Below are 27,151 nucleotides of genomic sequence, written 5' to 3'. Positions count from 1 at the left end.
TGCATCCTGACAAGCAATCAGGATATGATTGCCGTGCATATTTGGGTCTCTGAGCTGGAAAGCAGTCCCAGACCTCGCCATTCAGATGCACCTCTATATCTCAAAGGTTGTGAGCATGAAACTGCCCTGTGGGTGGCTATAATGCCCAAGCAACTGACTGTGGGAGACACACCCCATTTTCCATTGGCATAGTGCTGTGCTGCTGCATTGACAAACTCACAGTGGAGGCTTGGGCATGTGGTTTCTTTTACTGCTGTTGTGGAAGCTTCCCTGTTTCAGATCTACAATGACCTCCAGACATTGCTGGACAAGGACAAGGCCACTGGGCTGAAAGAAATTCTGAGGTAGTGGCTGGTAGAAGCAAAAGCAAATGTAACAGTTACTGCAGGAAAGCAAGCTGATAGTCATTATTATCATTATTATATGTTACATGACTTGTGTTTCTGTACAGACTGAAGACCACAAGTAAGACTGGGGTGAGGATTAACTCTGCTATGTGCTGAACAAATCCAGAGTGACCCTCCACCATTGCCATTTACAGTTGTAAGCCAGTCTCATGTAAAGGAAAATCTCAAAAGTTGCACCATTTACTTGTTCACTTTTTTGCTATAAATTATTTCATTTTTAAGATCAGAGAACTGGAAAAAAGATCAAACCAAGAAAGGCTGGAGTCTGCAAGGAACTGTGTGTCTCAAGCCTACAAATTATGATATTATAGAGTTAATCAGGTTTTGGGAGTGATGCAGACAATGATAAACAAATCAAGGCAAGATGGAGAGAGGTAGGAAATGAATTTCAAAGGATTATGACTCTGGTTCAGGTTATTAAGAAAAGTCTTCATGCATGCCCATGAAACCACAGACTGCATTCTCTCTTTAGATCAAGGAGGAGTGTCTAAGCAGACAAGGAAAAATTTATCCTACTGGGGCTCTGTCAATAAAGAAATGTCAATAAAGTTTCAGTTGAATAAAACAATTTCCCAACACAGGATAAAATACATTTTACAGGGTGGTCCATTACTTCTTTCAGTGACAACCCTTCTCTCAGTTACAAATGACTACTTAGCTTTTCAATACCTATGTTGGATGCACACATCCATTTAATATTTCAAATTTTTCACATATAATTCCTTCCTGAATGGGTAGTGTGTGTGTTTTCAAGATTTTACTAAATGAATAGGGATAAATTTTGCTCTTTGAAAATTTGATGTAATTCTGAAGTATCTGCCCCAATATAGACTTTCATTTGTTGTTAAATTAGAGTAAATGAGAGCACACTTTGGCCTCACGATATCCAGCATAGGGGTGGGAATATAATACAAGAAAGGCTTACTTTCTAACTGCTCGTAAGATTTAAGGCAGATAAATAAATAATAATAATAATCTTTGTTTCTGAAAGGAGATATTCAGTCTACCCAAAGCGCCATCCAAGTCATTAGAGGATTCCCAGATGCCAGTATTTGGAAAGGGTATTAGCTATTCAAACAGTTTAGGCAGAGGTCTCTGCTGTTCTCTCTCCTGGGTCATCTCAGATTTCCTCAATCTCTGCCCAGAACTGAGTGCAGGCAGGAATGAAAGGCTGGAAATTTCAGAGCAGTAACTTTTTCTCCAGAACTAGAAAGAGCGTATTTTTCAGTTTTGCAGTAAAAATGAGGAAAACTCCTTTGTTAGTGCAACTGCAAGGCTGGCTGGGCAAGGGCCACACGATGCATGTGGAGGGACAGACTCTGAAGCAGATGCTGTGCAGGGAGCCTTTTTTCTCTCTCCTTTTCAGATTTAATTTACCTGGCTCCAGTCTATCACTGGGAACAGAAACCACACAAAAGTGTCAGCATGACACGGCTGGGTTGTTCAAACAAAGTAATTCAGCAGCAGGTGGGAAGAGTGAATCTACACAAAGGCCAAAAGCTTGCTGAGGGGATGGCTGAGCTCTGCTGACAAGAGTCAGCGCCCCAGAGATGAGGATGTAAACACCTCTCTGGGTGTTTGATGCTTCGAGGGCACAGACAGTCATTTGAACCTGCCCACCCCACCAGAGTTGGTCTCTGGCTCCTGTACTTTTTTAGAGGTTAATAGCTCTAAGCAGGTGCTTAAGACTGAGCAGAAATTTCAGACTGGGAAGTATTTTCCCAAGGGAAAAAAAAAAAAGGTGTTGGAAACAGCAATCACTATGGAAAGTGACATGAGAAGAGGCCAGTGATCTCTATCTGGCAAAGGGAGAGACTCAGATCTCTCCAACAAGAGTAAGCTCTGCCTAGGTAAGAGCAAAGCTTACTAGAAGAAGGATGTTTCTGAAAATGTAATCTTTAATTAATGAGAATAATGAGATATGCCAATTGTTCTGATCCCAGAGCTGCCCTGGATCCACTTCTTCGCTTCTGCTCTGGGCCCTCGAGCGGTTGGCCAGAAACACTCATCCCATCATCACCATTTCACTGTAGCAACTGCAGCTTGTGGAGACAAGATGATTGTCAGTCCTAAAAACTGAACCTGCAAAAATCAGGGATCATCATCACCAAGCTACTTCCAGGGAACCACCAAAACAATTTGGCCATCTTTCATGCAGTGCCTGTCCTTGCTTAGGATGTCTAAAAGAAAGCTGTATTTGTTATTTGTGAACATATTAACTCCTAGTGCCAACACACTAGGATGATGGGCAGCTTGGAATGTGGATAATACCTACACTGATGGATTAAATCCTCCTGAAGCCTAACCGCAGTCAGGACTAAACTTACATAGCAGTTTCTCACTACGCTGTTTTGTCTTTCCCAGGGCTTCCCAACTGCATCCTCCTGCTCAGACTGTCAGCAGTTTGACTGGCAGCATGGTGGGCACAAGGTTAGAGGGCTGCATATCACCCCTCTGGGTACCTGAAAAACACAAAGAAAGATGTGTGTGTTCCCTTACCAGCTGGAAGAATCACAGCTTCTCATGTGATGCCCAGGCAAGATGATATAATCAGCACACTGGTACTTCTTACCCCAGTAAACTCTCTATCTGTCCCTGGTGCCAAGAGCAGTCAAGAGAATAGGTGTTATTAGGGGAGTGATGAAAAGCATGAAATAAACCTTAGACACAGAAAACTTCAAGTCACAAAACCAACAAAGCCCTTTGACTCTTGCACCTGTCTTTCCTCAGTCGAGCAGGACAACCACTTCTTTTTTGGGCATATTGCCTGCCCAGGATTATGCCCAAGATAATTTCTAGGGAAGCAAAGGCTTGTCATAGTTATCCCACAGATTTCCCCTTTATCTCAGCACAGCTGTTCCCACCCTGAACTACCAGCCTGATTTCTTGCTGTCTTCTTACTGAGAAGCCACGGCAGGGATTCCAGATGTGGAGAACCACAGACCACGGCATACGTTGCACCTGCATCCCTTCTTCTCCAAGTCTCCCAGTGACTGCTCACAGCCAGCTCAGGTCTCACCAATGGAGAAAACGGACAAGCCAGAAGCCCTACATCCCTTTTCTTCAAACAGTTTGTAGTATTCCAGGAGTTTTGCCACATTTAGTACAATCTCCAAGACAGAGAGAAGTGCCAGGTTGGGACATCCCTTGTCTCTTTTGTTGCTGTTAAACTGTTACTTGCTTTATGCTCAGCGAGCTCAAGGCTTCACTTTGCAGTTCTTGAAGCTGGTTCAACTGTTTGTCATCCACAACCTCCTCCCCTTCTGTCAAGCAGCCATCTATCATACTTACGGAGAAAACCCCTGTACTTTCCTTTCTTGATTACTATCTTATTTGCCTTATACAGTAATAACTTACATGCATGAAAATGATTCAAAGCTGCAATGCTTCTGAGGCCAGAGACAGTCTGAACTTTTGAGATAATTGGGAGGAGAATCAGACTTTATATTCAACACACCTGGGAGGAATGAGTTTATATTCATCATGCCTGGGAGGAATAACCCCTATCTGGGTGACAGATTGGACATGAGCTGGCAATGTGCGCCTTCAGTCTAGAAGGCCAATACGGGCAGCATCAAAATGAGTGTGGCCAACAGGTCAAGGAAGGTGATTCTGCCTCTCTGTTCCAGTGAGACCCCACCTGGCATGCTGCATCCAGCTCTGGAGCCCGCAGCACAGGAAAGACATGGACCTGTTGGAGAGGGGCCAGAGGAGGCCACCAAGATGATCAGAAGGCTGGAACACCTCTCCTATGAGGAAAGGCTGAGAGAGTTGGGGTTGTTCAGCCTGGAGGAGGCTCCAAGGAGACCTTGTTGTTGCCTTTCAGTACTGAAAAGGGGCCTGTTGGAAAGATGGACAGAGTTTTTAGCAGCGCCTGTTGTGGCAAGACAAGGGGTAGTGTTTTTAAACTAAAAGAAGGGAGATTCAGACTAGACATGAGGAAGAAATTTTTTACAATGAGGGTGGTAAAACACTGGAGCAGGTTTCCCAGAGAGTTGCTAGATGCCCCATCCCTGGAGACATTCCAGACCAGGCTGGATGGGGCTCTGAGCAACCTGATGTAGTTGAAGATGTCCCTGCTCATGGCCGGGGGGTTGGACTAGATGAATTTTGAAGGTCCCTTACAACCCAATGTATTCTATGATTGTGTGATCTATTTCTTGATGCATCAGGACTAACTTCAGACTGTCCTCACTGTACAAAGAAGTGATCCGGATGACCAATAGCAGTATAACTTGCGAGCAGTGTCAGCCTAACAGACACCCGAGATAGTACGACAGTTGTTTTGCATTACTACTTTGAGGGCAGCCCTCTTACTCTGTACCAGCAGAAATGATGACATGGATTAATAATTATTTTTTCTTTCTCTTGAGATGAGATATACTAAAGAACATGAAGGAAGATGGGCTAATTTCCTACTACATCAGTAAAAGTATTTTCAATTGTTTTGTAAAGACATGCAAGCATACAAGAGCCCCTGTGCACTTTAGCAGTAACTTACATGTATTTCAAGGTGCTTAACTCTGATGCTGCAAATAGTTTTGTGAGCTTCAGTACCTTCCCTAAGATGAGTGTGAGGAAACCCAAGTTCAATTTCTCACCCAGAAAGATGCCAGCTCTAACAGGGTGGAGCTGCGAGGAGCTGAAGCTGTTTGGCACAAGGGTACGTGCATTGTTCTGGGCAAAGACAGGAGCTGCTGTGCACTGCTGGGGCACGACACCTTGACCCCCTGAAGCAGGTCTCCAAGAAGAGCCACCCAGCCGGTAGCTGGCTGAGTGCTGCTGCTGCCTCCCTTCCCTCCTCTCCAGCAGCTCCTTCTTCGAGCCTGAGATGTCGAGGGATGGGAGAAACCGCTTACAAACTGTTTAGCAACAGTGATGGTAACCTTTGACCTTGCTGAATAGCAGCGCTTTTGACCTTTCATTTGTTAAATAATAGAACCACTTACTTCCCGATCCTTATCACTGTTTAGTAATTGGGGTCAAGACAAAGCAAGGCAGAGTACAGTTACCCACCCAACTTTACTGAACCAGGAAGAATTTGCTTAAGCTAAAGATTTCCTTTTTGATAATCTTCAGTCAGGACAGGCAAAGACCGGAGACTGGGTGGTTTAGAAGATCCATAACAGTCTAAAAAGCCTCTCAGCTGTTAGCATCTGGTTTGAATCCAGCTGTGGTTGACAGTGGCAGAAATTCATTATGGTCTCAGGTTGCCTCTGTGGCTTCTAAGAAATGAGTTTGTTTTGCAGTTCTACTGTTTAGTGGCCAGATAATAGCTGTAACATAAAATATTAACACACGGTTCTAGAGAGATTGGTGATTAAATGAGTTTACAAAGCCTGAAAATTCCTATTCCCACAGAGAATATCAGACTGTGGCACAGTGGTAGGTGACAGCATGGACAAAAAGTTTGCGGTCACTCCTGTGTGTTCTGCCCGATTCATGTCAAAGAGAGGTGGTTAACCTTCAGGAATCTGAGTCGCTTTTTGTGCAGTGTAAGTAAAACTAATGGGTCAGATTGTGTGCAGTGCAGCTCATTAAACGTCTCACTTGACAGGCAAGCAGGTGACAACTGTTACAGGCAGTGGTTCCAGGATCAGTGTTTTCCTTAGAAGTGAACAGGAAATGGATGAAAGAGAAATCCAAGAATTTATGATGTGACAATGGATTTAAGTGTAAGTGCATACACATATATTTATTTATATAATGCAGACATATAAAGGCTTAAACTTCCTGAAGATGCCAAACAAAAATTCTATTTGTCTAGGCAGCTGCACAATCTCATTACTTACTTATTGCATTTTGTATTAAGCCAGACTGCAAGATTTTTAGAGCAGGAGCTGTTTCGTGGACGTCTGTCTGTACGTGATTCAGCAAAATGAGCTCCTAAAGAGTGATTTAAAGGTTGCAATTTATAAATGTCATGTATTTGTAGATGTACATGAGGTAAATAAGATCAGTAAAAACGATACTGTAACTGGTACGATTCAGAGTTTTTTTTTTTTCTTTTTGTGCTGCTGTTCACACAAGAAATGAGGGAAATGGAGCTCTTTGTGGTATCCCAGCTAAGATGCGATATAATTGTACGTCCACCTGCTTTTTGGATTTACCGGTGGATTTGGGCCCCTTGAAATTGAGGAACTCCTATGCAGCACAGCCACTTCTAAATACACTTTGAAGGAGTTGCTGCTTCTCAGTGTCTCCGGGTGTCAGGACGGGGTGAGCGTTACATGGGGCTGCTACAGCCCGATCTACCTGACAGGCAGCTGCCCGCGGGCTCTCCCGGGCCCTGTTTTCTCCTTCCTTGCTCCAGAGGAAGCCGCCGGCCGCTCCCCAGCGGGCGCGCAGCCTCCTCGCCCTGGCTGCCCCGCTCTCCTCAGCTCCCCGCGAAGGGAAGGCCCGGGCCCAGGCGGCAGCTGTGCCAGCGCTCTGTCTCTGCTCAGTCGCTGAGCTACGGTGGCACTAGGGCTCCCCTCCCGCGGGGCTTTCCCGGCGGAGCCCTCAGCCCGAGCCGGCCGCCCTCCCACGGGTGGGGGGCCCGGCACCAGCCGCCCCGCCGGCGGCGGCGGCTCCGAGCTGCCGCCATTGTCCGTCTGCACCCACCGGCGCCGTTTCCATGGCAGTGGAGAGGCGGGACCCGCCGTTGCCATGGCGGCGCCGTTTCCCCCCCCCGTCGTTGCCAGGGCGCTGACTTTGATTGACGTTTCGGGCCGTTCCCTCCAGCGGAAGCCCACCCTCACCTTTGACCTCAGCTCTGCGGCAACGGCGCGGCGCCCGCCCGCCCGACGGTTGCCTGGCAACGGCGACGCGGAGCCGCCATGGAGGCGGCATTGCTGCCCGCCGGGCTGGAGCTGGTGGCCGGCGGCGGCGCGGGGCTGAGCCCGGAGAAGCGGGCGGTGCTGGGGAGCTCGCTGCTGCTCCTCCAGCGCGACTACCGCTTCGAGCGGGTCTGGTTCTGGGGCTGCATCCAGGGCGTGCGCGGCGCCTACTACATCGCCGAGGGGCTGGGGCCCGACCGCGCCGCTCCCCGCAGCCGCCTCTACAGGTGCGGAGGCCGGGCCTCACCGCCGCTGCGGGCCGGGGACGGGCTCCTCCCTGGGGAGGTGGGACGGGGAGCCCTCGGGAGGCCGGTTTGGGGGCTGGTGGGGAACGGCGTCCCAGCTGTCCCGGTGGGAGCCTCGCTGTGCCCCGAGGGGCCTGGCAAGGCTGCATCGAGCCCTGTTCTCCTGGTTGTGCTTGTCGCTGACAGCTTGAACTGCGTGGAGTGGAACCTCCTGCCACCAGCCACCAAGGAGATGGTTGCGCAGGCTGAGCAGCTGAAGGGTCGTTTCCAGGGGGATCCTTCTTTTGAGTATGAGAACCCTGAGATAAATGCAGAAGATGCTGAAGGATTGATAGAAGACGGTAAGGAGGTAAATACAGCAAACCACTTCCGAACTCTCTTTGCTACGGTTGTACCCCTCACACTGCACAGGTGGTGGCTCCTCCTGAGTAGCCTGAGCTTGTGCTCAGGAAGAACACACAGTTTCCTCTTTGCTGTCATTGTGTAGCAATGGTTTCTTGATTGAACTTTTAGTTTGGTTACTCCTGGGGTTAGACACAGCCCAGAAATATTTGTTCTCCTTTATGTTTTGTTATGCACAACTGGTAGAGATTGCCACTGCTGTGCCTGAAGCTTTGCATGGGAACTGCAGGTACCCTTCTTTAAAACTGAATAGACAAGTCACAAGTAGCTTAATTGAGAGGGAGGAAAGGATGAATGGAGGGACAGTTAATTCTCTGATGAGTCTCTATAGACTGACTGCTCCTAGCCACATTCTTATGAGAAAAATATTTGATTTGTGGTCCTCCTCTTAGTGCCATCCAAGCTGATGAGACTGTTGTGGTTTCTGTTGTCACTTTGAGTTTCTTTTCGGAAATGACAACAAGGAAAGCTCTGCCTTTAAAATTTGCCTGTTTTTCTTTAAAGCTCCTAATCAAGGAAGAGGCCCGCCTTGTAGCTACGATAGAACAGATAGACAGAGCAGTTGGTATCATCCCTCGGGGAGCATTTGTGAAGACTCCTCTTGGGTCTGTGCAGGAAAACAGAAACTTTGAAGGTAAAGTCTCATTGTCTTTCTCAGGATCAACTGTACTTTGGTCATAAAGGCTGTAAATTAAGATGACTTTTTCTTTAGATGATGTCTTGACTGCAGGTTTATTTTTTCCTTGAGTAAGATGAGGAGAGCATCCAATGCCACTAATGTTCAGGTGCATGATTGAACTGTGTAAGGTGGGAGGAAAGCCAGTAATGGCTCTGAGTCATTAAACCTGTAGTTTAATTTGTCTGTGTATAGTTCATGTCAGTGTTTAGTGATCATAGCTGCAGTGAATTCTCCATCTAGATAGAAGTTGTAACTAAACGGGCCCAGAGACTTGGTATTGACTCAGTGCCCATTGCTTACCTGGGACTGCAGTTAGCATGGCCTGCAATGCAGAGCATCAGGGAGTACTGCCACCCCTTTGTGGCAAGTCTTTGGTCTGCTGTGGAGTCCACTGGAGAAAGACTGTGGTTCTGTCCTCTGCGGTGGGCATTAAAGAAACAAAATGACATTTGATGGTATAATGTGTGTTAGCCCAGCTCACTGTATTAATGGTCACTAACGGCTGTTTGCAGGTCTTTCTTTGACAGAGGCAAAAAAGTTAAGCTCCTATTTCCATTTTGCTGAGCCTGTTAACCTGAAGAATAAAACCCTGCTGGAAAAGGCTGACCTGGACCCATCCACGGACTTTCTAGACTCTTTGGAACATGATATCCCACAAGGTAAAAGTAGCAGAATCAAGAGATGCAGTGGGGGGAAAGGCAGTCTGAGTAGCCTGGGAAACACTGAGAGAAGGTGTGGGTTACTGTGGAGTTGGTAGGCTGGGGAAGAGCTCCTGTGAATCTGTAAAGGAACTTTATCCTTTACTAAATATTGTAATTAATTCCTTTTTTAAAGTGATCATAAATGCTTAAAATGGTAAGATGTAAGTGTACCAGGGCTGTCACATCCTCACAACAGGTCTTCTGACCATACCGGCAGTTACTCCCTCTGCCTGAGTGCCACAATCTCTCCTGACTTCTGTAAAGCCTGTGACAGCTGGTGTCCCTGCCAGGAGAGATAACCTCACCAGTGACAGAGGGAACTTATGTGGTTGGAAGTATTTCACACCTCTTGTCCCACCCGGTATTGCTCTTCTTTATCTAAATGGGCTCTCATTAACACTAAGCTGATATCTCTGAGAGGCTGAATTCAAACCTTCCTATGATAAACTGTGTTAGAAATGCTGTAGTGTGGAATAATCTCTGCTCTAGCAGGATTACACACTCTGGAAGGAGAAAGGAAGATATGCATTCTGGAATTCGTCGTCAGTTCACATCTCTATGGTTCTGTTGGACAACTGTTAAATGTATTTAAAGCCTCTTTCAGGGATTCCTCTGGCAGGATATTTCTCTAAAGAGATGGGAATGACTTGTTTCTAATTGCTTTCTGCTGATTTTCTGCATTTTTCAGTTTGGGCCAAGTGTTTCCACATCCGGCTGTCTAGAAGGATTCTTGGGACACAATCAGAATTTAGGTTTGTTATTTTATTCCTATCCTGGAGTAGCAGGATAGGATAGTAGGCGGCCTGTGCCAGATGGAACTGGCTGGAAGGACAGTGAATTGCCAATGCTGTAAATAGCTTTTCAGACTTTGTCATATACATATATATATCTCTCAGCCTTTCTTTTGGCAAAAAAAGAACTGAGAATGACCCCAGTGAGATCCTGCCTGAATTCTTAACATTTTTAACTATTCAGAGCATAAACAGCACTAAAATCTAAACCATTGTTCAATTTAGCGGGAGTGTCTTTGCTGCAGTCATTTTCCAGAGGTGTAATCTGGAGAGATCGCACAATTTTACATAGACTGCCCCATTGAGTTGGCCCTTTTGACTCAAAAAGGAGTATTGCAAGGGGGGTTAAGTCTTAGATACTTCCTAAGAAAATTTTTGCTACAGTTTTGTATGGTAGTTCGGCCATGGCTACTGTTTGCATTTTTTCCCCTCTTTTTTCCTAGGGTTTGTGGTAGGAAGACTTTTTAATTTTGTGAGGCCTGAAACCACAGAGCCCCTGCAGCAGGACATAAATCTGCCATACTTTCTATGTTTACACTAGAAAACAGGCTCCAAGGGCTAAGAGCCTGAAGGCTCATTTGCATCACAGAGCTGGTTTTAGCCACCTTCAGCTGTGATGGAGAATGGCACCTTGGAAAGGTTACAGATCTCATACTGCAGTGTTTCTCTTCTAGTTCCAGGGACCAGGCAACTGCCAGGTCATGCTGTATATCAGACAGAATAAGGCAGTTTTGTGGAAGTCTTTAAATCAAATTTGACTTGTAGCTGAAAGTGGGGCTCAGCTGTGCCCCTGTCACGTTTGTCTTCCTGTGGCAACCTGGGGTCTGTGTAAGCGTGAACCTTTGCCCCCTTCTCAGGAGGTTGTTGCTGTTAGCGCAAGTCTCTGCCTCCTCAAAAAAAAGTTACCTCTCAAAGGCTACCTGAGCTCAAGTGCAGCTGAGTGCTTCTTAATGGAAGAGGAAAAGATTCATCATGGTGCCTGTGCAGCTCTTGGCTGTGTTGTCCTGCTCTTTTTGGACTGAACCTGGGGATTGATGGAATGAGCTTGTCAGGCGAAGGAAGTAAGACAGGAACTGGTTACAGGATCAGCAAGGCATGCAGCCTCTCTAATTGCACTCTATCACATGCAGATAGGAGCTCTGACATTAAAGATCAACCCATCCCCCTTTAACAAGCATTCAGGTTGCCTCAAGTACTGGTTGCTTGTGAAAATGTGGGGAAAAAAAAAAGAACAGAGGGCACACACAGGCTTTCTGCTGATTTTATCAGCATGGCTCCACCAAAGTCACTCACTCCTGGTTGCAAGGCACTCAAACTCCGGTTCTTGGACTACCTTCCCTCAACTGTGCCAGTGCGTGTTGGTCCTGACCCGGAGCAGATAGTGCTTTGTAGTTTTCCTGACATGTTGTTCATAGCTCTGGCAAATCCCCTTATTTTGACCTGAAGCTTTTATTGCCTTTCTGTGCAAGATCCTCTCTTGAACAGTTATTGTCACAGCAGAAGCAGGATTTTCCAAATCTATTGCATCTAGAATTGTGGCTGAAGCCAGAATTGTCTCTGCCCTCAACAAATACACAAAAAGGGGACCAAGGGCGAGAGGTATCTGAGTGATGCTCTCAGCCTGCATTGGCTAGAATTCCCCAAGCATCTTAAAAGATCTAAAGAACAGGACTGAGTGATTAAGGGCTGATTTTAACCTGTCTAAAAGTAACATCTCTGTTAGAATAGTTTTCTTTATTAATTGGAGGCTGAACATCTGTGACAGCTGTCAAGGGGGTAACTGTCATGAAATGTATGGTGTGTCATTATAGGAGAGCAGAGGTGTCTTACAGAATGGAAAGTTGGAGGCAGAGACAAGATTTTATATGACAGCTGAGAGGTGGGAAGAAAGGAAGTTAAAACTGGGTTGAATAAAGGAAACAGTGGTAAAAGCAGAGAGTTTAGTGCTAGATTGGAAAACCTGGAGTTTTATAACAAAACTGTCTGCCACCCTATCTTTACCAGTGATATCTGTGGTGATTGCAGGTTCCAGATTCTGTCTGTGTGTCTATTTATCAGGTTATCTGTGCATTTTAAGAGTTCAGAATATGTTGCTGCTCCTCCCCTAACCATACTGTGAGTCTGTTTTTTCTTTGTGTCTCAGCTCCCAGAGGCAAGTGATTGTGTGACTTAGCTTTTATTAAAAAATTACTTTAAAAAAATGATTGTAGAGAAAAGTGGGAGAATGTGAACTCTGTCTTAAAAGCAAATTCAATTGGTTTATCCCCTTTAAAATTTCCAGGTCTGTGAGCCAAACTCACTAATTTGAGTGGCCTGACTCATGAGTTTTGAACATGGAGGGGTTGTGATACTAATCTTCTGTCACCACAGTATCAGATCATGTAATGCTTCATTCTGATCCAAATGGCCAGCTGGCCAGAATATTGCATGCTGGGATCTGTAGGTTTTGCTGGCCATATGTCTGCATTAAAGATAGGCTTGTTTGCTCTAGTCTAAGCAGACAATCTGCTCAACTTTATGCACAATTAGATGTAGCCTTTCAGCTGCTGGCAGATTGCCAGCATAGTTCTTTCTGCTGCGCGGAGCAGCACCCTGGGCGGTAGCGTTTCAGGAACTCGAGTTGTGGCAGTTTTACGTGTGCTTGTAGATAATGGAATGGCAAAGCAAATAGCAATAATTCCTAGCATGCCTGCAGCATTTTCACTTGATGACATAAGGTTGTGTAGATATGAGATAATAGTCACTTGCCAGGCAGTGGCGTTGTGGGGAGAATGAACATGGAGGGAGAAGGGTGATTTTACTGTGATCATGGTCAGGCAATGCTATATTCTGTGTGGATAAACGAAGGGGATGAGAGAAAGCCTAAGGTATTATACTAGTGTAGAATAGAAAGCTTGGCAAGGAGCAAAATAGGGGACGGAGAATTCAGCTTTTTGGCACTCTCAAACTACCATTCAGAAAAGCAATAACTTGAGTCTGAAGGTCTGTTACAGATTCCTGACTCAGATCACTTTGATATGGAGATAAGGGACACCAACAGGGCACTGTTAAAAACTGATAGAGGAGGAGAGGTATGTCAGAGGCAAAGGGAAAGAAAAATGGAGATAGGAAAAAATATGAGTGGAAATTAGATTGCTATGAGAAGAATTTATTCAAAAGTCATGACTCCCAGTCAAGAAATAGCTGCTTTTGCCTAAAAGCCTACCACAGTCACTGGTGGAGTACAAGTAGGAATTAGAATTAAAAAAAAAAAAAGGAAATGCAGGAAGTTGGGAACAACTGATGACTGACAGAAATTGGAGTTGATCATGAGTAGAAAATGACAAAGGAGGCCAGGATAACCTGGAGTAATCCATGGCAACTATAAGGAGGATTTTTTTCAAGTACATTCAGAGGAAAAAAAAGCATAGTACTGGAAACTTTCACTAAAGTGGAATGGTAAAAGGCTGATAAGAATGTGGAAGGGCAGAAATGCTCAATACTTTTTTTCCAGTTTGTTTTGAAAGAATGCTGACTCACATCAAATGAAGAAAATAAAATACTATTTCAGACAGTTTTCAGACTATTTGCTAAAGGCAACCTTTTCTGTTCATCAAAAAATGAAAATGGCAGAGCCAGATAAGTTAATGCTGAAATAATTATCTCAGGAGACTTGTGGCATACTTACAATGCTGATCTTTAATAAATCCCAGCATTGCAGAAATATTCCCCTAAACTTATCTTGATTAGTGGTTGTGACTCAGAAATCACTGGATGGGCGTATTTATGGAAGGGGTCAAAAGGGGCTTCAGCTGGGACCAGTGCCAGTATTGATATTCTTCAATTTATTTCTGAATGATCTAGAAGTAAAGGATTGGCCGAGAGACAAATTATGACAAGGGAAAGACGGCTAAAGAGATCTGGTAACCTGTGCTTACTTAAAGTATATTTTGATGTAGCTACCTGCAAAATTGTGTATCTAAGAGCAGGGACTGGAAGCCAGACGTGTTCTGGAAGCTGAGGCTCTGAAAGGAAATCCATGCACAACCCACTGAACATCAGCTCCCAGTCTGATCCTGAGACTTAAAAGGCTAATACGATCTGTGGATTTATGAACAAGGGCGTAGCAAATCAGAACAGGGAGGTGACTTTACTTTTGCGTATTCTGTTAGTGGAATCAGAACTGGATTACTGCATGTTGCAAAACTGGAGAGTTGCAGAAAAGAATCACAAAATGATTCAAGGACTGGTGAGAGACATAAACAGTTCAACCTGTTTATCTTATGGAAAAGAACATGAGAATGACTGCATTACACTGTATAAATACTCCATGGAGTTTAAGTGTTGGGTACTGAAGATCTATTTAGTATAGCAGTAACCAGCAGCTGAAAATTACAGCCAGAAAAACTAAAATGAAAAATTAGGTGCAAGTTTGAACAGTGAAATGATTACCAGCTCGCAAGTGCAATGGATGAGTCTGTGGTTCTTAGTGTCTTAGCATCATGCTGGATATCTTGGGAATTATGTTTTAGCCCAATGCTAGTCACAGACATGAGTAGCTGAGTTCAGTTTAATGGGCAGTGGTATGTAGGAATTCAGAACAGACGATTTCCTGGTACACCTAGCTGTAAACTTGACAACAGCTGTGGAGCGTGATGTTTAGCTTGGGCTTTTTTATTGTCAGTGACAATAACAAAAAGGTGACAGTGGGTTCCTGAGACAGTGACTCTAAGCACAGCTGACTTTGCTTCCTGAACTGTGATGGGCTCAAAAGAGGACTGAGGAGATTCCTGACTGATTGCTCTCCATTGTAGAGAGTAAACCATGGAGCTGAGACCTCTCAGATGTAATTGCTGACTCTGTAATGCTGGGAGATTTTATAGCATCATTCTAAGTGGGTATACAGTGGCATGATGGATCATACTGAGTCTTGTCTCCTTGCTGTTTCAAGATTCAGCTAGAGGAGGAAGAACAGTGCCTCCTTTACCATTTTGACTGTGGAGGAAGTGACAGCCATTTAGTTTGTAGCTCTCTTTCTTCACCTGAATGTGCAGTGGTTTTGGAGCATTCCTTAAACAGCATTACAGACAAAGGCATTTGTGGCTATTTCCTTGGCTGAGTACTTTGGGCACTAGCCTTTCTGTAAGCTTGCTGAACAGTAGCTGGGGTTAGAACACTAACCTCCTGTCCTCTGAGCTTTATTAGCACGCTCTTTAGTGGTTTAGCAAAAGCTGGTGTTTAATGGGCCCCTTAAGATGGAGAGGTTGCATTTCTAAGTGGGAGACAGTTTCCTTTAGCCACTCTCACAGGACATTTTGGTAGCCCCATCTTGGATGCCCCAAAGGTAGGTAGAAAGGGAGGAAGAAGACCAGGAGACACAAACCTGCTTTATCTCCATGCATTAACAGAGCTAATTAACTCCCTTTTGACCCGCCTCCGGGCGATTAATCCCCTATCAGCCTCCGTCTCCAGCCATTTGAAGAGCCTGTGTCTGCAGAGGTATTTACAACCCCCAGCTAGCCAGCAGAGAGCAAGTCGGCCTGTTATCAGGGCTCTAAGACAAATGGCTGCCTATCTCCCCAGTGGCCTTGCAAAATCCAGCGGAGTGCTGTGCTGTGCTGGCCACCTACTTTCACCCAGCCTCCCTTCTCTGCTAACATTTCACAGATGTGACCTGAGCCCTCCTCTTTCATTGCTTAACAATAAGCAGCACCTCCCCAGCTCTGTGAAAGCTGAGAGCAAGAGCACTTTACTTCTTAGCCTGCCAAGAGCCACACGGGGACAAGGCTTTTCAAGCTGTCTCACTGAAATCCAAACTAAAAGAGCCATAATGAATGAGAGTTTCGTGTTAGCAAGGATAAAAAGAGGTAGCCAAAATGTAAACCAAAATACCTAGCAAGGCTCACAGCTGCCCTTGTTCCTGGTCCTTAGGCTTGTTATGTGTGAAACTGAGTTGCAGTATCCCATGGAGTTACCTGACATTTATAGAAGTGGTTTTGACAAACAAGTATTATAATACAGTGGTACAGAAGAAGTAAAACAGATCCATGTGCATAGAACAGTCAGCTTTCACATGTGGGAACTGATCTGAATAGCTGGCTCAAGGGGTTACTAGTTAGAGCATTGGTACCTGAATTTCTCTGTTAAAACTGAAGTCAGCCATCCCTAGAAATAATTCTAGGGTGGCCGTAGCTGCTACCTTCCAGCAGGGTGCACTATGGTGCCAGCATTGTCAGTGCTGAGCACAGAAAAGGGAACCACAGAAAAGTAAAATGAGAAAGAAAAGCACCAAGAGCAGCATCAAATTGAGGAGAAGGTATGGCCTGAATTTCCAGACTGTGTGTGGTATACTGACCTCCTGAACTGCAGGTATGGAGAAGAGGGTCTGTCCCTTCCAAGCTTAGGCAATTTTTGGAATGGTCACTGGGCTTTTTGATAGCTTTCTTAGCATCCTTAGTGATCACAGGCGTGCAGTGGTCATAGACAAACAAATAAGCATGTCTCCTGCATCATTCAAAAGCAGAGACACTCTTCATTTTTGCTAGTAATGTATGGATTGGGGAGCCTTTAGAGGCTATAAGGCCACTCCTGCAGTGACCCAAGAGAGCTGTCTGGGAGCAACACAAGATGTTGTCCCTCCTGCAGTGGGGGCACTGCCAGCTCAGGAGTTCAAGATGAGACTGGAACCTCCCATGTGGCAGCACAGCAGGAGGACTCCAGAGCCAGATAGCTTCTGACTGGCTATCCATGGCCTGCCTTGATTTCTGGAAAGGAGTCTGTTTTCCTTGGGCTTTGTGTCTATGAGTTATAAAGCAGTGCATTCACTGCTTTTGGGCCCTAGGTCTGTATCACCTCAGGGGGCTTGTTTAATCAGAGGCCTTGGATGAATTTACACCAGAGCAGGGCTGCCCATCAACTGAGAGCTGTGGTGGAGTTCTTCGCCCTCCTGACTGCTGCAGTGAAAGAATGAGGACAGGAGCTGAGTCTTCATAGCAGCTTTCCAGGGATTGTGTTTAAAGTTTTTTCCTCCTCAGTAAAAGAAATCATCGCCGACCCCATCTCCATTTCAGCTCTTGGTTCACTGGACATGAAAAGGAGATGAACTTCTTGCCGAACTGATGGAAAATGCTGGTAAAGACTCTTAGAACCAGAAATTGTTACAACCACATCAGTCAGCCTTGGCCAAACCCTTTCTCCAGGGAATGATGAAAAATTACTTGCAGGGGAAAGCCTAGGGCAGTCTGTGTGTCACTGAAGTCAGAACAAGGTCAGCTTTTGCTAGGAGTGATCTGTTTCTGAAGGTGCTCCATGTCAGGAGTGGCAGTTCTTCCTGTGCAGCAGTTGGCATCGGTGCCAGCCCTGCATATAGCTTTCCTTTGCTGTTTGCTGCCCCTTTGGCCATAGAACTTTTGCAGGGAGGGAGTCAACAGGCGTTGTCTTTTTTTACTGTACACAAATATCACATGGATTGAAATTCTGCATGCTGAAGGGGTGTGTGGCTGTGTGTAGTTGATTGCAGTTGATCTGTGGTGTATTTGTAGAGCAGTTGTGCTGTGCAGAGACAGGCTATCCCAGGTACTCGAAGATGCTTAGCCATCTTCAGTGTTCAGAATTAGCTTGAGTATTGACACAGCTGCACTGTGCTGTGTGGTATGCTCAGTCTGACAGTCTTCTCAGAAACTGGTAAACTCTTCAGGTAATTTGGGCTAGAATAGTATCTAGTTTAGTATGAAAATATTGACAGTTTATAATCTGTGCCATCTGTTCCAGGTCCTAAGCCCTTTTAACTAGCCCTGCTACTTTGATGAGGTAAGAAGTACAACTGGGGGACTGACAGGGCTTGTAGCCTTGCCCCTCCTGCAGGAGAGTGAATTGGATGTGCTCTAAGTATGTGGTGGGTTTTGAATCCCTGCATCGACTGCTTTGTGTTCTCTCAGAATTCAGAGATCAATGTGAGGTTCTTGGCCCCTAATCCAGCCCCTGTTCATCATTATCAGCTCCTCAAAGTGGCCAGAGCTTTGTTATCAGGAGAGGCAAAATCTTACAAGGTGGCCATAATCTCCTCTGAGAGTCAGACAGATATTCTCCCGTGGGTAAGAAAGTGACAGTGACCGAAAGCTCTAGGGGGAAGCGGGCTAGAACAAAGCTGTCCATTGCATCCTTTCATCAAACTGTTAATCTTTCTTTCAAAGACATCACATTTGTTTGGTGACAAAAGCCCCAAAGAAGCTGAATTGAGCCTGAAATCCTGTAGCAAGATTTAGAGGAAGCGTCTTTCATTCCGAGCAGGGAGGGGCGAGAGACTCCTTTTTCTTCCTACCAACCAATGGGCTCAGAGAAGCCCACGAAGGTGACGGATTAATGCAGCGGCTCCCCAGGTAGATGCTACGTGACTCCTGGCACGCTCCAAAAACGTTTCCACAGCGACTAGCTGAACAAGAAATATGGAGTGTGACGAGATCCAGCGTAAACTTGTGCTTCGGAAGGAGGGTGCTTTGCCACTCAGATTTCTAAATTTACCACAGAAGACGCAAGATACAGTGATCTGTATTGCAGTTGTCAGAATCCAAATAACAGGGATTTTAATCAGTTTTCCTACTCCTTTTAAGTTTTCATTGCATATGGTCTTGCTGTTTCCTCTAGCGCACAGCTCCATTCCGAATCTTTATTCTGGATGCTTTCTGTGCAAAGTCTGCATCTTTTTCTTGATAACAACAACAGAAAAGTAAAAAGGATTCTAGCTCTATTCTAATTATCAGGTGGATTTAGGACTAAAGGGCCAACTAACCAGGCTATAAGGGAGGCTGTAATTTGATGTGCATTACCTCTGTGCTAGCTTTTTCAGTCCTTCCCATTCTCTGCTGCTCATTTATGTCTGTGTATTGTCCTTTCTTTTGTGTTGGCATTGCTGGCTGTGTAGCCAGATTCCAGCTGGAAAAATAACTTTATTTTTGGCTAGACTATTTTTCAGCTAGATTGTTTCCCTGACCTGGTTCACTGAGCAGTAAATAAGAACTTTTGTGGTCTCTATGATGGAAGAGTGATGAGGGGGGGGGAATAAGGGTTTGAGGGCAAAGGCTGCTTCAACTGGATTAAGCAGCACTGTTGTCAGATGTCTAAGTATGGCCTGAATTTCACCTAGTACTTGGACGCACCTGAATACGGTGCACCGAGGACAACATTGCAATCCCTGGATCTTCCTTGTCAGCAGGAACAGGTATTTTGTGTGTCAACGAAAGGCCCAGGCCTGTCTTAATCATTTGTGCTGCAGAGGCATCCCCAATGGGAGAGGATAACGGAGAGAAAAAGCCTCTGAAGTAGGATCGTTTTACTTTGAGGTTTGGGCATGGTTGTATTTGTGTGTCAAAGAGGTGGCAGGCATTAGGACCAAGCGAGAGCTGCTTGGCAGCACCTGACTGGTTTTAAGCTGTGCTTTCCTGGCTCTGGTGGCTTTTTAAAATAGTACTGAACCTGCAACCAGTCTGTGTTTTTATTTAATTATTATTAAATAGTTATATGGGGAATTGGAGATACTGATAAGAGTGTTAACATATGGGGTGCAGGTGGTGTGTCATGCAAATGAAAGAGAATTAGTTTGCAGTCAGTAAGTGGCATGAAGGAGTTTGAGCCCACATAAGAGTATTTGGATGTGTCCTTCTGGCTGGTGGGCTGTGTGTGAAACATCTGTGTGGCGAAATTTGTTAAGAGCCAGAGCACAGGTGACCTTTCATTACAGCTGCTCTGCTTGGCAATTTGTCTTTGTTCCCTACAGGCAGCAAATTAGAAGTAGGAAGCTCTTCCCAGTGTAGGATTTTCTGTTGGAGTGGAATGGAAACTAAATCCCATGGGCGTAGCGTAGCTTTGTCAGAGCTAAGTGCTTGGGGTCACACAGCCAAGCAGCGGCTGCTTTTGCAAAGGGAAACAGTTCTGTTGCCCCTCTCTGGGTGTTCATATTTGTCCTATAGCTCAGTACTTCACTCTCACTCAGGACTGACTGCAGCAAGATACGTTATAACCTGCTCTTGCGACAACACACTGTGTTAATGGTAAGTGCAACCATGCTGTAGCTGCTTTTCCCTTGAGACATCTCCTCCTTTGCAGAGCAATTGATAATGTCACTTTTATGACCCTCTGCGAGCTTTTGTGACATGGAGCCTCTGTATCAGGCTGTCTAGCTCTTAGAGCTGTTTCTTCTCAAGCTTGCGCTGAAATGAGGCATTGCTGAATCACCTCCAGAGCAGCAATGTTATGAGAGGTCATACTGAAAGTGGACCAGTTACCGCAGGAAAGTTCTTCTGCAAACAACCCACTTAAAAGGCTTTTGTTTAAAAGCTAACGTCTCACGCACCCTATTGCCTCTGTGAATTACAAGATTCAGCCTGTAGCTGAGACAGACGTGGGGAATGAGACAGGGATTTCTATTGGCGACTGGAAAGGAAGAAGAAGCTGAGAAGGAGGTTGACTTTTGAAATTCAGCCCTGGTGTCCTGGCAGCTGTTGAAGAGCCATAAAAAAGGCAGTGGTTTAACACTGGGTGAGCATCAGGATCTTCAAAGCACTTTCTTGTTTGGGAAAGATGTAAGGAACTCCTCAGAATTCCTGCCTGTGTTTGGAGGGTGGAGGCTGCAGCCCGATCCAAAGAGGGAATAGGAAGCTCCAGATCTACATCCAGTGGATATTTTTCCCATGCTCTTTCCTCCCACACAGCAGCTCCCTCCCTTCCCTTCTGGAGCAGCAACAGGCAATAGTTTCAGCACAGACAGTGCCTGACATCCTTAGATTTGCTGGGTGCAGCTTAAGAATTAACTTGCTGTTTAAAGAAAAAGTATTTTGAAGAATGGAAACCTCACCAGAGCAGTGTTACTGTGAGAGATCTCTAGCGTGAGAGCAATGACCTCCAGTTCCCTGCACCTCAGCTTTGCGTGATGAGTGAAGTTAACTCAGCTGCCTAATTCAGAGACAATACAGGCTACAGTTCACATGTATATGCAAGTTAAAATCAGTATTTAACTCTAGGAAAGCCAGCTTTTACTTGCTGTCTCTTAGTCCTAGTTGTATTCCCTCCAATGCAAATAATTTTTTTTTTTTTTTTCCTGAAAACTTTTATCTAGGAGTCTTGTTATACCACGAAGAGCGATGCTCTGGGTTTCCCAACTTCACAGTAACAGACATGTTGTCTGACACAGGGGTACTGATGAGCAAAGGGACTGCCATGGGGTATTCTGAGCTAATGTTAGAAAGAATTTGATCTCAGCATCGTGCTTCTGCATTTTTATAGCCATACAGACCTACATCTACCTATGCAATGATTTTACTCAAAGAACCATTTGTAATAGGAGGGAAGTTAAAAAAAATAAAAAGGATAAAAGCAGCATTTAATTTTCATTATTCTCCTCATCCCTTTTTATATTGTATTATTAAATGCATTTATAGGCTTTCTCTTGAAGTAGGAAGGCATATTCATTTTAAGCTATTATTTCATACTGGTCATTAGCTACTGATTAAAGTACTTTTAGAATGATTTATGACATTATTTCAAACTCCTACAAGAAAGATGGGCTGGAAAAGGCATCCTGTTGTTTGAAGATTGTGAGATTTGAACTGTGATGGAAGAAAATACAATTGTCTTCAGTCTTTCAAGAAGAGCAATCTTCTCCATGTCTCCTGACTTCAAATATTGTTTTCTGGGCCATTTCCTCAAATGCTGCTAATGTGGTGAGGTATGGAAAAAAATAAGTACTGAGATAATGGGCCCTAATTTCTTCCTTTAAAGAAAAGGACCAGAATAAGCAGACAGATTCCAGAACTTTAATGTGGTGCCTTCTTAGGAGGCAGACAGCAACACTGTGTATCAAATGCAGTTTCTGAATAGGTTTGGTGTGTTGCAAAAGTACAGTCTGGAAAAGTATACTGAATAAATCACCTTTGATAGCTGGGTTAGAAAAATGTCCCCAGTTATCTGGTTAGTAAAAGGTGGAAGGTGGCACTACTGCTGCTGTTTGGCAATGCAGAAAAAAGAGCAGCTCTATGACTAATCATCATTCTAGCTGAAAACAGGATCTGAATGAAAATAGCATTGCAGTTTCAGGCAGTTTCTTATAATTTTTCCTGTCATCAACCTATGTTGTGTTGGTCTGGTTGGGATTGCCCTTAAGTAACCTGGTTGTTTTGTTCAGGGCCTCATTTCACAGGAAGACTTATGCAGCATTGACAAAACTTTGTTGTCTGTACTTACATAGAACTAGATGCAGAATCAATGGTCAGAGAGGAGCTGGAAAGTGAACAACTTAAAATTCCCCAAAGGTCTCACATTTATGAAAAGACAAATTTGAGAGCTTATAGCTTGGACAGATGGCAGGGAAATGAAGCAGCTGCACATCACTGCATAAAAGTGAATGCAGATCTAGCATAAAAGTGAATGGAGCTGTCTTCAATTACATCTGTTCATTTCTGCCAGGTGTGAAGGTGTATGGGAAGTTCCTTTGATCAGCACAGTTAACTGCTGATGAATACTCTGCAGAGATTGATAAGCCTGTGTGACACTGGGTAAAGGTTCTGAGATCATGGATCCATGTACTGTATTGCCTCAGAGCATAGGTATGGGTCTTTAATCAAGTTGAACTTGATTTACTTTACCTTCTCTGTGAATTTGTCCAACAAAAACAAGTCTGAATCCAGATATAGTTCCTGATAGCATTAATATCCCTGTTTTCCCTCTCACTTTTCCCACTTGTCATGCTCCAGGCATTTCTTTTTCTTCTTTGTAAATAGTTTGGGGGCAGAGGGTTCATCTGTGTACATTTACATACATATACAAGCTATCACATGTACTTAGGCTGCTGGATGCTTCCAGTATGTTGGGAGGCATTACAAACTAGATAATCCCTAAAGGCTTTCACCACCCAGCAAGGCAAGGCACAGTCCTACTCTTGACAGACTTGCTTCTCAGTGGACTGGTCCTAAATCAAAGATGATGAGAGCTCCTCATTCCATTATCTTTTTGTCAGAGAAACTCTTCCAAAAGTTTACAGTCCCTCCTGCAAACCAGTGTGTAAAGCTGCAGCAAGAACCACAAGTATTTGGATGAAGGGCTTGCAGATCATTTCTGCAGTTCAAGCTGTGAAAAACCTGCACTGAAATCAAAGTCAGTTCAATGTTCAAAGGAGAAATGGAAAAAGTAATTTGTCACAATTACGTTCAGACCTATTTGCTTGCCATTTGTTGCTCAACACCCCTACACATAGTCTAGCTACTGCCACTAGCAAATGTTAAAAACTTGTCAAGTTCAAGAAACTGTTTGAAAGCTTGTCCTTTGGCAGCACATGGCTGTAGTGTTTCAGTCACTGGATGATCTGCCTTATAGTGAGTTGCTCCCTAGCTGGGTTTCCATGCTACCCAAGCAGTGAAGTTTCTTAAGAACATACAGATTTTGTCAGAGACATAGTCAGTCAGTCAGAATTTGTAATCCCAGTGGCTGAACCATAATATGTGTTTTTACGCCAGGTATGACGAAGATCCAGTCCAGTTTGTGTCCATGAGAGTGACACTGGAGAGACTGCATGGGAGATTTGGGTTACCTTGTATGTGAAGCCACTGCCTGAAAAAGACACTAGCTTGTGTTTTAAGTAGGACCTGTGTAAAGAATGTCACAGCACAAGGAAGGTGAAAAGATGGCACACACCTGTACTGATCCTGCTCTATATTAAGTAGTGTTTTGCTTTACTGTGATTCCAGCTGTTTGTCTTTAGTGGAAACACGGAGCCGAGTGAGTCAGAAGCAAGCTCTCCAGTGCAGAAATCTCCCGAGTCTTTAAAGGCTGTGAATGTCTCTTTTGTACTTCTGTCCTGCAGCCAGAGTCAGTTTGTCAGGCACCTGTTCCTGCTGTTCATTTAGTTCCATGTTTGCACATAACTGAAGAAGGTACTTTAAAAGGTAACAGATTAAAGATAACACAGGACTTATGTTGTGCCTATTACGGTATAACAAACCTGTGAAACTTGCTACTAAAGGAGACAGGGGAAATAACGGTGTCCAATAAACTTTTGAAAAGTACAGAAATACAAAGATAAGAGGTAGGTAACAGGTCAGCAGCACAATTCTCGACACCTGGTTTTAGATGGCTTTAAACTGTGTTGTTCTTTTCTGATTCTGCAGCCACCATATATACGTTTCCCTTCAACCTCCCTCCTCCGTCAAGCCCTCAACTACCGTAGTTTGCTGTGAACTGCCTAAGAGATGACAGGTACTGTGAGTGAGTGTGCAAGAGCCCAAAACTCGGCAAACACCGATTGCGCAGCCAGCTGCTGCCTCTTGGCTGCCAGGCAAGCCAAACAGCCTGTGCTTCCTCGCAGCTGCAGGCAGACCAAACAAATAGCTTCAGGAGCTGCAGTCAACCCCTGGGCCATGTCCTGTGGAGACCTGCTGTAGGAACTTGTGGTGTTAAAGCCCCTCTGCCCTTGGTCGGATGTGACTGAAATTGGCCGAGGCAGAAGTTAGTGGGAGAGGGAGAACCAGCAGCTGACAGCAATCACAGAAGCCCTTCCCCAGGCTAACCATGACATGAGTAAGCATGAGTCACAGCACAAACTGATGAGCCTAAAATTATCTACAAGCATGAATACCATCTAACTGGCCCAACACATTATTGGCTTTCTGCTTACTCTGGAATTGACAGATTTTGGCTTTGGGTGCAGATAGGCTGACTGCTTGACTCTAGGCCAGTTGTAGCCTGACTGCTCCAACTGCATTTTCTTTTATTTGGGCTTGCTGCTTTTGCTTTTAGATGGAGATTCAGCAGAAACCTTGTTCCCTACATTGTAGCCTCTAGGCATTACTGATTTTGGTGCTGAAGCTGGTATTTTCTTCTCCTGGGAGCTCCTTGCCCTCTGGCACTGAATCCAAGCTGATGCTCCAGCCCCCTCCCCTCCGGCATTGTTCCCAGGCTGTAGTGTCAGAGCAAAACAAATACTCAGTGGCTCAGAGCTCCTCGCATCCAGGAGAAATTACATTTTCACACTGGCTCTGAATCTCCTCCGCAGAGCCAAAGCCAAATTAATGCGAAAACTAATCCCTTTGCCCCTACCACGCACATCCTCTTCAATGGTGGAGCCAAGAAAGACTGCAGAGAATTAACCTTTTCTGTAAGTTTCTCTGAGATAGGAAACACTCTGCTTTACATTTTTCCTTCTTCCTCTTTCCCAGTCACTGCACCAGGGAAACCAGTCTTCTATGGAGCAGGAAAACACCTTCTTCCTACTACTAATGCTACGAATTTATTTTAAGAAGACATTTCATACCTATGCAGGATTGCTACAGCTTGTCTTGGCTCTCTGTAGCTATTAGCCAGACCAAGTAGGTGGCAGAGCTTATTAGAGTAACTGCTGCCCACTCAGAAGCAGCCAAGAATAGCTGTAGCCTCTCCTAGGGATCAAGTGTACAAGTCTGGAGCTCCAGGAGTCCCTTCCTGTGACGCATATGACATTAGCATCATAGCCATGGGAATATGCTACTGTGTGAAACTAGACAGACATCTGGAAATGAAAGCAGCCTGTAATGCTGAACTGACAAAAGAAGAAAAGTCATCAAGGTTTCTGCTCTCCCTGAATTTCCCCTTTTCAGGTGTCACAAACTCCAGTGCAGCCTTGTGCGCTGTTAACTGGTCAGGCAGAACCTGCTGTAGTCCTCCTCTCAGCACGGTGACAGCTTGCTCCAGGAATGCCGCCTCTTTCTCCTTTGCAGTGACTCATTTGTGTATGTTCTCACACAGGCTCCTGGACTGTCCAGCTAGAGAAGGGAGGCACTGTGGTGGTGCTGCGGAGCCTGCTCTGGCTGGGACTAACCTTCTACCATGTCCCAATGACCAAGCAATATGGCTATGTCTACTTTGGCACTGGTGAGAAGAACATAGATCTGCCCTTCATGCTGTGACTCTCCCGTCTGGGACGAGGACTTGAGAACATCTAGATTTTTTACTTCAGATATTTGTCTTTATTGCTTGTTCTAATAAATGTGTGAAACCTCTGCACTTTGAGTAGGATTATATTGTACATGGCCTCTGGGCCCTGATTCTTCTCCTAGGACTTCACAGTATGCAATCCTCCCTCAACTCTAGACTGAATTCCCTGTAATGTGTCACTGCAGATCCTTTAAATAGGAACAAATTGCATTTTCTTCCACGATGGTTGAAGCTCTAGGTCAGAAATCAAACCTAGGCCATCTGTTTTATTACAAAGGCACCATGCATACACAAAAACCCACTTGGAGACAACACAAATGAAAACCTGCTGTCACCCATGAATGACATGCCTTGGAGTCAAAGCAGAAAGCTGATGCACACTTTAAGAGATCTCTACTAAACCCTGAACTCCAGAAAGGCACACTAAAGAGAGTGTTCTGTTTTTCAGATGTTAGGTTTCACCAAAATTAGAGGGGTTTTTCCAGCACATGGCACTAAACTGCAGGAAAAAAATTAACTGTGGGCATCACCTGGCCTTTGCAAAGTGTGCTCATTGTAGCTCACCTCAAAGCAATGGTTTAACCCAGTGGCTTCTCCATTAGTAAAACTCACTGAGCAGAGCTACTTGGGCTACAAGACATAGTAACTTCTGTATGTAGAAGAGAGAAAAAATCTTTTCCTTTCTGAAGGGCTGTAGGTTTCAAAGCTTCATAAAATAGAGAAGGTCAGCCAAAGATTTTATCTCAGTAGTTAATGAAGTCTTGGCTCTGTCTCCCAAACCAAAAAGATCTTGGCCAGCTCAAGGGGCTGAATGTAGGGCTTCCATTTCACAAGGCAAAGCTAAAAAGAACCATTATAATCTAATTCGATTTCTTCAGTAATCTGTGTTTATCCTTACCCTTTATTCCTGTCCATGCCGCTAGGTATTAGCAGATGATTCCGATGAATGGAGTACAAGGTTAAGTGCCATAGTAATATGCAAAAAAAACGGTTGTTGATTTGTAGCCCCCAGATAAATATCAAATAAATGGAGCCAAAGCAATAATGACCCTGATAAATTTAGTGAGCCTTTTATACCATGCCTGTAAGTAGCACTTCTCAAGTAGCAGTGGTCACTAGGTGGAAGGTGCGTACCTGTACTCTACAGGGAGAGAAATGGTGCCACTTTTTAGTTA

At 44.7% G+C, this 27,151-nt stretch overlaps 1 protein-coding gene across 2 annotated transcripts; it reads left to right on the top strand.

The window, feature by feature from the left end:
• Nucleotides 1-7,130: 7,130 nt before the first annotated feature.
• On the top strand, nt 7,131-26,043 carry RSPH9 (radial spoke head component 9). Of its 2 annotated transcripts, XM_082049343.1 has the most exons (6): nt 7,131-7,452; nt 7,657-7,819; nt 8,377-8,506; nt 9,064-9,210; nt 24,176-24,263; nt 25,788-25,918. In XM_082049343.1, the coding sequence occupies exons 1-5, from the start codon at nt 7,226-7,228 to the stop codon at nt 24,232-24,234; spliced, it is 726 nt and encodes a 241-aa protein (XP_081905469.1). In that variant the 5' UTR covers nt 7,131-7,225; the 3' UTR covers nt 24,235-24,263; nt 25,788-25,918. The 2 variants fall into 2 exon arrangements, with proteins under 2 accessions (XP_081905469.1, XP_081905468.1); XM_082049342.1 differs by lacking the exon at nt 24,176-24,263 and having other exon boundaries at nt 7,137-7,452; nt 25,788-26,043.
• Nucleotides 26,044-27,151: the final 1,108 nt, after the last annotated feature.

The sequence above is a fragment of the Streptopelia decaocto genome (assembly GCF_964273445.1).
Source record: "Streptopelia decaocto genome assembly, chromosome: 3".
NCBI classification, from domain to species: Eukaryota; Metazoa; Chordata; class Aves; order Columbiformes; family Columbidae; genus Streptopelia; species Streptopelia decaocto.
The sequence above is the reverse complement of the archived record's forward strand: the minus strand, read 5'-3'. Positions and strand labels throughout refer to the sequence as shown.